The 12,272-nt window shown below is 41.3% G+C and overlaps 1 protein-coding gene across 2 annotated transcripts; it reads right to left on the bottom strand.

Annotated features, from left to right (window-relative positions):
* Window positions 1–2,601: 2,601 nt before the first annotated feature.
* On the bottom strand, window positions 2,602–11,888 carry KCNG1 (potassium voltage-gated channel modifier subfamily G member 1). Of its 2 annotated transcripts, XM_062009341.1 has the most exons (3): window positions 11,719–11,888; window positions 5,612–6,416; window positions 2,602–5,112 (listed from the first exon to the last, which is right to left on the bottom strand). In XM_062009341.1, exons 2-3 carry the CDS (start codon window positions 6,368–6,370, stop codon window positions 4,342–4,344), a joined length of 1,530 nt encoding a protein of 509 aa, XP_061865325.1. In that variant the 5' UTR covers window positions 6,371–6,416; window positions 11,719–11,888; the 3' UTR covers window positions 2,602–4,341. The 2 variants fall into 2 exon arrangements, with proteins under 2 accessions (XP_061865325.1, XP_010198562.1); XM_010200260.2 differs by lacking the exon at window positions 11,719–11,888 and having other exon boundaries at window positions 5,612–6,550.
* Window positions 11,889–12,272: the final 384 nt, after the last annotated feature.

The following is a 12,272-nucleotide window of genomic DNA, read 5'->3' as shown; positions in this document are numbered from 1 at the left end:
GATCTGGATTATTTGTCCTGCTTCATATTCCTTGGTCCCCACATACAGCAGATGCAATATGGACAAGACAAATAACTTGGACTTAGTGTTGGTAGATATTGGTGGTTCTGTGCAACTGAAGAAAAATATTCCAATTAATCTATCCTAACATTGGCCTTTAATATGATGCCTGAATTAGGGATCTAGTTCATTCTAGGCTCCCTCTATTAAAAATTAAAAAAATAGAGAAGATTACATGTCTCCCAGTGGTGAGTCAGATCTTTTGACACAGCTGCCACTTCAGGCACATTTGTAAATGCCTAAAGTGAATTTTTACTCTGTGTCTCAGGCCATAGCCTAAAGAACTGTTTGAGTGGAAAGTTTTTGATCACAGAAATTCCTGTGAAGCTTTGGGTTTAGTTAGAGGAGAGCTACAGCAGTAGGAATAAGAACCTTCTACAGCAAAAAAATTTGCTTTTGCATCAGCCTGAATACCCAGTTAAACTCTACCCACACAAGTCATGAATGTGTAGAGCATGCCAGTTTTCCTTCCCAGACATGCATCCCATGATGTGTAAATCCATGATTCAGTTCTGCATGACTTTTTTATATTGTTTAATTGGATATTGCTAAAGACTGACTATTCAGTGCCACAAAGCCCCTGACTGTGACAATCCAGAGTACTGAATTACAATAGCAAAATGTGTAACGGGAAAGAAATGTTCCTGAGACTTGACCTGTAAGGAATGTCAGTACAATACAAATTATTCCAACTCACCTTGCAAATTATGTTCTTTGATGTACAGTTAGAGAAGCATCATGGCTGTTTCTTCATTTCATCAGTGTTGCACCCACAAAGTGACTTTTGTTGCTTTTGTTATCGTTTTTGAAGAAGGAGGAAGGAGAAAGTAATTTAATATACCGCCTTACCTGGAAATTCTGGGTTTATCAGGGATTTTTCTTTCCCAATTTCCACAGCTCTTTCCTGTTTTCTGAATGTTAGATTATTTGGTTAAATGGTTAAAATATTTTAAACTTCTGTCTCAATTAACTGTGACTGTGATTCTTGACACAATATGCAAGAAAGGTTTCCCTATACAAGTTGTTGAATTGGTACCTAGATTTTTCTATACTTAAGATACTTTTCTTTCCTAGTAAATGCCTTCTATCACAGGCAGCCTGCTTCTGTTAGCAATGCTCATAACTCAAATTCTTAGCTGTTGCTCACTTCTCATACTGACCCCAGGTTGTCCAGCATGCCTATAGCACCTGTGACAGTCTTTCTGTACCATAAGAAGCACATGAAAATGAAAGGAGAGCCTAAGACTTTATTAATCAAAATTAATACAGCTACTGCTGTTTGAGTTCATACTGTACATATTACTGCAGTATACAGAGGATAATATAAATAGCAATGCAAGCCCATCTTGACTGGAGACATGCACCACTTTGTCAGTGGCAATTCCAACAATTCTTTTGACTTCATAAAAGCACAAAGTGTTTTTATTGGAACTTTCTTGTTGACTGCACATGCTGTTAAAATGCAAAACAGCAGTGATAGCTGACTTGGTAGCTGTCAGCTGTGTCACTGGAAACAATCAGCTTTTGAATCAATCCGTAATTTTCATGAATTTGACTAAGAATTCAAGTAATATACTGTAAAGACGCATAATCACTTTAGACCCTCAGCCTTCACAGTAAAAGCTGGAACACAGCATGTGGGTTTCATGCTAATGTTGTGCTCTTAAGACTTATAGCTGGATTTATTTAGCATAAGGACTACAGTATGTATTACCTCCTGTGGAACACAAGCAAGTTTGTTACAGTGATTCATAGTAAAACATGTCGATAGGCTTACAAGTAATGTGTTGCCAAGTACAAAATTACATAGGGGTACATCCTGGATGGCTTCCTTGTTCCTGGCTTAGGCAGGACTTACAACAGGCAAGATGCTTTCACAGGTTTGCTCAACCAACACCCAGCTTCAGGGGGATATTTTTATTATTTTATTCTGGACAAGGACTTCAGAATCAAGCTATGATTTTGGGATAAAAAACCCAAAATCATACATGAAATAAATGGGCATTAATGTAATGTAAAGACACTGAGAAAATGGTGGACCTTCAGCAATTATTAGCTAGCAAAAGATGAAAATAAGCTTAGGTTTTATTTGGTAAGTCTCAATTTCTCCTTATATTGACTTACAGCTTCTTATTTATGGCTCAGCTTGTCAAACACATTCTTAGATAAGCAACTGTTGCTCATAGGACTAATGTAATTACCAGTTCTTTTTATAACGAATGCTGACACAAAGGTAGAAGGATGTATGGCACTTGTGTTGAAGCCAAAACTACAGATGATCAAACAGTTTTGAAATGGAGAGTATTTTGGATGGCAAATGTGTCCCTTTTTTGTCACGATGTTCCTGTTTTTTATCCAACTCTAATTAAAGCTGAAGAACAGGAGTGAAAAGCTGGTTACATTCGTAGCCCTGGCACATAACTAATTGCCAAGAGTTTAGACTGTAGGCATATTTACCTACAACAGGCTGAAGAATGCTGCAGCCATAATTATTTGTAAAGTGCATTTTAAAAAGTTTTGGAATTATTCTTTAAGTATATCAGAACACTTTCAAATTGTATTTTAAAGGCATTTGAAAAGAAAGCCAGTGTAACACGGGCCTGGCCAAACAGCATAGGCTGAGGAACTAATTCAAACTTTTTTGAAAGGACAATGGTTGTGTCCTTGCCCTTAATTTAATTCAAGAACCCATCATGCATTCTGGCATTTCTAGCCAGCTGCTCCAGAAATGCCAATCAGCAACAGTAATTTTGAACATTAGGATAGAGAAGCATTGCATAGTGAATGGAATGGGAACTTCTACAATTCCCTAGTTCTTAACTGTTAGTAAGTAAATTTAATAAAAAAGGGGGAAAAAATGATGAAACTCTTCAGATTAAGTTTTATTTTTCTCTGAGCACACATCAAATCAAACAGGTGGATTTAATTCATTTAATTCATTTTTTAATGTTCTGGAGTTTGTCTCCTGAGCTGTTACACAAGCCAGTCTCATTCCCTCTCAAATAAATGGGAGGTCTGTCATTAATCTCCACAGAAACCTGTGCCAAACCCGAGCATCTCATTGACCCATGTGCTCCCACTGACTTCAGCAGGGAAACCAAGACCAGGACACGCATGTGGATGAAGAGCACATGGTTGTGGTTTGAGACCTTAATTGCTTTTTCATATCCTATTTGAAATTTTCCCCATTACTATGATGTCTGTAATGATAGCAAAGGTATAGATAATTAAGTCTTAAGTCCCTGATGATTGAGGACAGTAAAGCATAAAGCTGTCAGTAACCCTCCATGACTCAAATGATATTTCTTTTTTTCATCATTGGCAACTTCCCACGACCATGTATTATGCGCTCCTTTTAAAGAGCCAAATGCTGAATGTGAATGGGTAGCCGCAGCAGCGATTTGCCAAGTAATGGTAGGGTGTCCCCTGGAAACAGACCTCTTTTAATTCTATTTCATATCTGAGGTAAAGTAAAATCATGGAAACAGATGGTAGGGAATGACTGGCATCTCATCATGCATATTTCATTTGATTTGAAGCTAGTAACCTCTTGATAATAATATTAAATGCTACAAAACTGAAAGACTTTGTTCCTGGGAATACTGCATTCAGTGGCATCGGATCAGCACTGTAACGTCAATTAAATTTTGAAGCTGGCGAGCTATAAGTATTTACATCTTTAGTGAGGTTATGATACAAACAGCTCGATTCTTCTTTGCTGGTATGTTTAGGGCTGACTTACAAAGAAATATACACTTGCTGTTGTGTATGACAAATCTTACGTAATGTTTTTTTAAGAGCACAATGGGACAAACGTCTGTGGTTATTTCCATTACGCTCTAAGGTGTTTTACTGGGAGAGAATTTAGCCATTAATTTTGTTGTATTTACATTATTTATATACAGGAAGAACAAGAAAAATGGCAGCCTGTTCAATGGTTATATATATTGTGATTCAGTTGGAAAAACGTGTATTACAAATGGCAAAACAGCCTGTTGAGTATATAATTATTTGTGGCTCTTTTTTTTGTCAGAAAACTTTTAATTCCTAAAATCTCACTGCATGATGTCAGTGAAAGATCTGTCCTATACAATATACCGAGGGGGAGAAAACACAGCATAAGGTTAGACTTCTTAAACCCCATCACTTCCTGGTTAACAGATCCTTTTCTTCATTTTAATATAAGGGTTACCTCTGTAAAATGCTTCCAAAGCAAATGAAAAGATGGAATCTGATGAAACAATTCATTGCTTGACAGCAGGAGAAAAAGTAACTTAAATCTTATTCATTGTCCCTCGTCTCAGAAGAGATACTGGGGAATAAAATATCACTCCCTTGTGATGCATTGCTTATCTGAGACTTTGTTTTTAATAAGAACTGTGCTCTCCTGTACATTATTCTTTCCTGTTCTTGCTTTAGCTCAATGTAGGAGCGTGAAAATGTGTGGAAGATGGAGGTGACTGGAAATGCCATGAGGAGGATGCCACTCAGTATGCTGCTCAGTGCCACCACTTGGCCGGGAATGCTTCTGGGAACCATATCTCCATAGCCTACCGTGGTCATGGTGATGACAGCCCACCAGTAGCAGGCGGGGATGCTGGTGAACTCCTGCGAGTCTGCCATCTCGTTCTCGATGACATACAGGAGCGGTGCAAACAGTGCGATGGCCACGCAGAGGAAGAGCAGCAGGAGACCGAACTCCCGGGTGCACCTGCGAGCAGTCAGCCCCAGCGTCTGCAGCCCCAGCGAGTGCCTGGCCAGCCGCATGACGTACAGAATCCTCAAGGCACGGAGAATACGGAGGACCAGACCTACTTTGTCCAGGTAGATGCTCCCAGAGCTGGGCTTTTTATAGCCCACTGAAGTGGTATCTACTAGCAAAGTGATGTAGTATGGCAGAATGGCTATTATGTCTATCAGGGTTAACGGTCTCCGCAAAAATGCAAACTTGCTCTTTGCCTGGATGAATCTTAGCAGGAACTCCAGGGAAAACCATGCCACACAGACAGACTCCACAATGAAAATATTGTAGCACATCTGGGAACACTCACCCTGCAGGAAAGAGGAGGAGTTTGTAATCGGCACTGGATAATGACTATTTTAGTTGGTACAGTGACAGGAAGAGAGGTTTCTGTTTTGTTTTTTTTTAAACCCAAAATATTAAAGGAATTGAAGCTGTTGCTATGGGGAAACACACTGACAAATTGGAACAAGATAAATGCAAAACTTAGAAAGGAACTACTTATTCCATAGAAGATACTGCTTGGTAATTTCAGGCTTTCTAAGTAGCAAATACAAAACTTAACAAGGTAATATATGGTTGTACAGAAGAATGCACACTAACAACATTTTCTTTGGACATAAAACTTGATGTGATTAATTCTCTTACAAGAAATTGGACACAGTCATGTAGGATATTCTTTGTGCTATTTCCACCCCCGCCCCCGTAAAGACAGCTGCAAAATCTCTATTGAAATCAATACCATCAGACCTTGCACTTGTTCTGCTCTTCCCAGCACAAACCATTTTCCATCCTGAAAATCTAACTTACCTTTTCCTCCTCCTCCCTCAGGTCAGGCATGGTGCTGATGGACAAGTTCACCGCTGTAATAGTTACAAATAAAACAGACAAACAAGCAAACACCTTTCCAGGGAGGCCAGACTGAGGCCTTTCCACCATGTCTTGCAACTTTTTCATGCACAAGCCAATTTTTGTCTCCTCTACCGTTTCACCTGTTGCTTCATTTTCTATGAAGTCATCCTCCCGTTCATTTATTTCTGTAAACTCTTCCATTTTTTGCAGATACCTCCTTTTACAACACCAGTCCAAGTTGTCTTCCTCAATTCCCCAGTAGAGAAGCTCCTCTTGGAAAGACAGTGCACACATCTCACGCAAGAGACGAAGTTTCCCAACCCGCAAGAAGGTCAGGATTGTCCTGAATGCCCCTGGGTTGCGGTCGAAAAAGAATTCATTACATGTCACATCGTAATCATCACAGATGTTTAGAATGTCATCAAAGTTGTTACAGAATTTCAGCTGCCCCAAACGTGTCAATGGGAATTCATCAAGTGTGGTCCAAGGAAGCAAATACTTAATGCCTCCTACGTTTATAATAATATGATGCTTCCGATCATCAGGGTGAAAGCCTTTCAGGAGATCCTCTTGAGGGTGAATTAGCTTGGCTCTTTGGTAAAAGACTCCCTTAAGGGTTTCTGTTTCTGGAAAGAATGTGTGGTTGAAAGAAGCATCTGAAGCACAGCTCAGGGCACTATAGTCATAGTCGGAATTTTCTCCAGGTAGAAGAGTCATCTTGGAAGATAACTTCACATCACTTTGCTACTTCTGCAAGTGTCTTCTGGAACAAAAACCAGATATACAAGGTGAGTGAATGAGAGGTTGTTTTCAAGTTTGGAACAAACGTAGTGATTGGAGATCAAAAGCATTTATGGCTGATAAAAACAATCAGAAAGAAAACAGCAGTGGTTGAGTATGGTCAGCCACTTTCTGGGGAGGATGGATTTGTACACCTGAGTAGAAATGACTCTATGAAGGCTGCTCCCTTGTTCAGGAGCTCTGCTTGGAGTATTTGTCACACTGAGTGGTTTCTCATGACTTGGACACAGAGGTCTAGATTCCAAGTGGTTATAGAGGGAAACCAGGAATAATTCCTGTATGTGGATATTCCTTGTTCAGAACAGAAGAACACAAATTATGACAGCATCACATATGAACACAGAATTCAAGTGTGTTTTGTAGAAAAAGAAAATTTAACTATTACACATAGAAATCTTAAGTATTTTAGTACCCATGAAGTATATAGAAAGAATCAGTAGTCAATTATGTTGCAATTAAGTAAACAGACACTTCTAAAAGCAGAGACTAAATTAAAAGAAAACCAAAACAGAGACTAAATTTAAAAAGGCTGTATGGAAACAATTTTGGGAAAAAAACCCTCAGTTCTATTGGTGATCACATAAAATGTTTGCACAGAATTGATATACATTTAATGACATGGCAACTCCCTTCTCACAGCCTCCTTTACAGAAGATTGCAAAGAATTACATGATTTCCACACAAACGTTGGAATAATATTTCAATTAGAACTGACACTCTATATGCAGTAATAGGTTTTTGTCCTCAGAATGGATTGAACAGTAGCTGAAAGCCAATGGGATGGGACTGTATTCACCTCTGATCACAGGAAACCAAAAGATTCCTATGACAACTTTGAAAATCAAATTCAAATTCTGCTCACACAGCACTAGTGTAAAGTCTGTGGAATGAAGTGACCCTAGAGCTCAAATAGCTCAAAAAGCAGGCACTGGAAATGTTAAACTTTTTGCCTCCCTAACTCACTGCATTTTACAAGTCAGCTTGAAAGTCTGCTCATACAGAATTGAACAGTACTGCTTTGAGGTATAGTCAGCTACAGCTTAATGTGTGGAGCTGACAAGTTTCACTTAATAAGAGCACTTATTAAATAGATTGTACAATAGTAAGAGATTAATTATGCGCAAGTATTCTGACTTTTGAGTCTTGAATTAACAGCAAAGTAATAAATACTACGCTTGATAAGCTTCAGTAGCAGTACATGGCTTTGTTCTCTTCCTGGCTGTACTCACCTCCCCTTTGGTAGGCACCCTGGGGTTATATACCCCTGCTAGGGTGACTTCCTGAAACACAGTACCAGAAGCTGGGGTTTATAAACCACATCAAGAGTTTTACATACCTATTATAGAAGAAAAACCTATGAATGCACAACAGCTCAAAACACAAGTCCTCAAAACACAGCTGCACATTAGTTTAGGAGCAACAGGCTTTCCTTGCTGCAAGGGGAGTTACAATACTGCTTTCAATAGAATATTATCTTAGTGCTTAGTTTACTTCCCAGAGGGATTACTCTAAGCACAGCAGTTCCTTACATACTCTTACAAACAGGTGGCCTTAGGTGAGCTTTGGTGGTATTTCCTGATTCCTGTAATCCTCTTTAGTACAAGAGTCTCCTTCCTCGGAGGTCTTTAAGACCCGCCTGGACGTGTTCCTGTGCGACCTTATCTAGTTGGACCTGCTTCGGCAGGGGGGTCAGACTAGATGATCTCTAAAGGTCCCTTCCAACCCTACCATTCCATGATTCTGTGAAAAGGAAATAATTGATTTACTTACCTTTAGGGCATGTAGATAAAGCAAGCCTATGGGAATTTTCAAGAATGGACAAGATATGACTCAGATCTTCCAAGAACTGTGATACTATTTTCTGGCCTCAGGTAAGTGAAGAGGTAAGCTTTATCTTGTTACTATCACAAGTGGGATCTTTATTACTATTGCTTGAGAACAGCTATTTGGCAAGTAACCTGTTCACCACGCCAAAATCTTAACTGTGTTTAGCTTTCAGTGCTAAATCCCGTGGCAGAGGATGGGCAATTCTGAAATACTTCCTCTGGAAGGAACAGTGGGTGCAAACAATGACAAAATCCCACAGGCCTGCACTCAGATAAACTTCCATTCGATTTTGGTTTGTCTTTTGCCTGAAGAAAGATTAAGGGAAGGCCTGATGATCTGAAAGTCTGGGTTTAAACATAATTGTACTAAAAAGTCACATTCTAGGAAATTCTAGCTAATACCAGGATTGTCAGTGGAGCTTTGTGACAGACAATGGCACTCTGCCATTGCCCACTGGAAAGGCTGCAGGACTCAGATAAATGTAGGGATCTGGGGAGAGTGATAGCTGGTGCAGATAATGCCAGCTAGAGCGTGATGAAAAGAGGGAGCATAGAACAATTGAACTTGCAATTACCCTGACATACAGTCCCATCACATGAAGCACTCCTAAAGACCTCATGATCTTCTGTTAAAGCATTCCCAAGATAACATCAGTGGAAATGTTCAAGCTGTAGGCTTGAAGTGGGAACACAGTGCTACCTGATGTATGTTTATGTAGGGCTCCTTTTCTTAGAAAAATTGTTGTTTAATTTAGAAAGAAGCATTTTCCCCTTTGTCTCAACCATTTCCAAAGGAGGGCTGCCCTGAAGAAAAGAAAGATTATGACTGATATAAGGCTATGGAAAAATGGGAACTGTTAACTGCTTTCCCTTCTGTAATACCAGATGATGTTGGTTAGCAACAACTTATCTTCTGAATCTCAGCCAGAAAAAATGAGGAGGCAGCTCATCTCTGTCACTGGTTTGATCTCCTACCACATCCATTGTTGACACAAGGGGAAGAAATGGGGAGAGGGAAATGCAAATTTTCTGCGTGTGTCAGACACATGCTGTAACCCTGAGGCATCAACTGTGAAGCAACAGAGCAAAGAAAAGAGAATTTCTTTCCTCACTTCCAGCTTCTCGACCTGTGCAAGACAATAAATTGGACAAATTAATCCCCTGTGTAACCCACTGAGTGACAGCAGTTATAAAAGGTGGCCCCTTCTTGCCACAACTGGTAAGCTCACAGATCCCACGTAGGCAGCTGTAGTATTTGATGCCGTACGTGTGTTACTGCCGTGCTCTTTGCCTCAGACACACATCACATCATATCTAAGGGGGAAGAACAGGAGGAAACAGAGGACAAGAGAAAAGATGGTCTGACTTGGAGGAAGGAGAAAAATAAAGTCATACATTTCTCTGTACGTTTCTTGTTTCCCTTTGGAAGGTGCTTCTACAGAATGATGCTTTAAGATGATAGGTTTTTTTGCTATTGAGCTTAAAAACTGAGCAAATTCTTTTCTTCATGCATTGCAGACTGATTACATTGGGGATGGCATTAAGAATTAAACACAACACATAGGAATATAAAGTCAGACAAACACATTAGTGTACAGCAACAATTTTCTCAACATGTAAACAGGATGAACTTTAAGGATAGGCTGTAACAGCGAAATCCCCCGATAAGACTGCTCTGTTTAAGTAAGACCCAATGGTAAAATCCTTTCTTGTGTGAGATGGTCCTCTGCCCTTTGAATGCTTGGGAGTTAGTGAAGCCTAGTTCATCTTTCCAGCACCCCTGCTGATAACGTGTTCTCATCTTGGGCAAATCAGTTCTCTCTAAGCATCGTTTCCTGTTTTGTTTGTAAGCTTACTGGGGCAAGAACTGTCTCTTACTACATTATACAAACCTGACCATTGTTCTCACTTTTAGAAACTGATAATAGAGAATAACTGGCCCGTAGTGAGGGCTCTTGGTGACTCTGAATAGTGTGGTGTGCATGTGAAGCAAAAATCCGTCTTGCACGAGATGATATTTTTATCCATTATGTCTGGGGAAGAAATTGAATTAGAAATCTGTACTGCCCTTACTTTTAGCTGAAATTCAGGAAGGGTGCCAGACTCCTAGACAGTGGGGAAAGAATTATTAAAGATGCCCTTCTGAGGGAAAGAAATAGAAATCATGAATAACATGCTAAAATTCCACTGCAAGTGTTGTTTCCCCCCTCTGTGTCCTCTGCAGTATTTTGAATTCTGCAGTGCATCTCTGATGTAATCAGAGCTCCTGCAAGGAGTCCTGATACTGCTCTGTGATGCAGACAATTCAAAGTTGTGCCTGGATGATAACAAGCATGCAAGGAAGATGCCAAACTTCCCCCTAGACTCTTCCAGTGCCCGGCACTTGTCTCTGTTGCTTTTTACCCTTTGAAAATTAAGTTTTAAGGGAAAAGTTTTTGATTTGAGTGCAGGTTGAATATGAATACAGTGATCTTTTGGAAAGAATTCTCTTAGAAACTGCTTAGTGATCCTTCCTCCTGTATTTTTTCCTTAGTTAAAACAAGCAGTATGTTCAAGCAGTGTTAAATTCCACCACCTTCTGACATACCATTTCCGTACTGTGTCAACACTGTCAGGGTACTCTCCTGAAATACTTGAAGCTATGCTCATGCAGCTCTTCACAGAGTAAGAACTGATCTCAAACTTCAACTCTGCTTGCAAAGTGAACTTCCAGCCAAATCAAACCAAAACTTACAAAGGTCAACGTACAATATGAAACAAAACCAAAACTGTCTTGAAAATGAACAGAATCTGACCAAATGTGCTCATATCTGTGTATTGCTGTCCTTGACCTGGACAGTGTTCTGCTGTTTGGCATCTTATGACAACCTGCAAACTGAATTATGACGAATACATTACTTGGTGTTTGGTTTTACAAAGCTGAGCCTTATTCTGCCGACAATTATCAGAAGTGAAATAGCTTTGCAGATAACTTATATCCACAGGAGAATGTTCTGAACTACATTAGAACTAACAACTATAGTTACTATCCTGCTGTGAAATACATTTATGCCAACACATTTTGATAAGTCACGTTCAAAACAATCTTTTCAACATCTTTTAAAAAAGTTATTTATATAGATACAGATTTTGCCACTGAAATGAAGAGATATGCAGCCATGGAAGAGTTATTTTTATGTGTATTGTCCTGTCCTCCTCCCCCCCCCCGCCACCCCAGTCTTTTCCAATGAAAAAGAATCTGTCAGAAATACATTGCCCATCAAGAATAGTTAACTAATGGTTAAGACATGTCAATTTTCTTAAAAATTAGAGCTATAAAGGACCTCCGGATTAGGCAAAGCAGAAGACATTTGAAACACAAGCCTCCATACTGCACCGTGCAGACACGGGACCCGGGGAGAGGGAGAGCCGGGAAGGGGAAGACCAAGCATCACAAACCGAGCCCGATGGATCAGCCTCGACAGCCGTCAGCCACCTCCGCGACAGGACAGGAGAAAGCCAGGAATCAGCCGAGCGGTCCCCTTCGCCAGCCGACCCCCTCCCGCTGCCGGCAGCCAAGGCAGCCCAGTGCCGGGCAGAAATGACGGCGCGGGGGGACAGTCCCTCTCTTCCATCCCTGCTGCGGGAGAAAACCTGTTGCTGCAAACCCTGCACGAACTCGCACGACCCCTCTCCCCGCCACGCACACTCCGCCGAGAGGGGAGTACGGCGGGATCCCGGGGGAAGCCCCCTCCCGGGCGGTCGCGCTCCGCTCCCGCAGCCCCGCGCTCCGCCGCAGCCCCGCGCTCCGCCGCAGCCCCGGCTCCCCCGGGCACCCGCCGCGCCGCGGTGCCGAGCCGCTCCCGGCACAAAACTTCCCTGGAAACTTGCCTGCAAGTTGCCCGCGGCTCCGGGCAGCGAGCGCAGCCGCCGGCAGCCCCGCGGCGTGGGGTCGGCGCGCCGTGCTCGGCGCGCTGCGCTGCCGCTGCGCGGGGCGGCGGCGGGGCCCGACC

The sequence above is a fragment of the Colius striatus genome, chromosome 16, assembly GCF_028858725.1.
Source record: "Colius striatus isolate bColStr4 chromosome 16, bColStr4.1.hap1, whole genome shotgun sequence".
NCBI lineage: Eukaryota > Metazoa > Chordata > Aves > Coliiformes > Coliidae > Colius > Colius striatus.
The sequence above is the reverse complement of the archived record's forward strand: the minus strand, read 5'-3'. Positions and strand labels throughout refer to the sequence as shown.

Excerpts from the sequence above, each read along its gene's own strand:
- KCNG1 (XM_062009341.1), bottom strand. The coding sequence starts at position 6,370 with ATGACTCTTCTACCTGGAGAAAATTCCGACTATGACTATAGTGCCCTG. Across the intron at positions 5,113-5,611 it reads TGAGGGAGGAGGAGGAAAAG|GGTGAGTGTTCCCAGATGTG; the intron begins GTAAGTTAGATT and ends TCTTTCCTGCAG.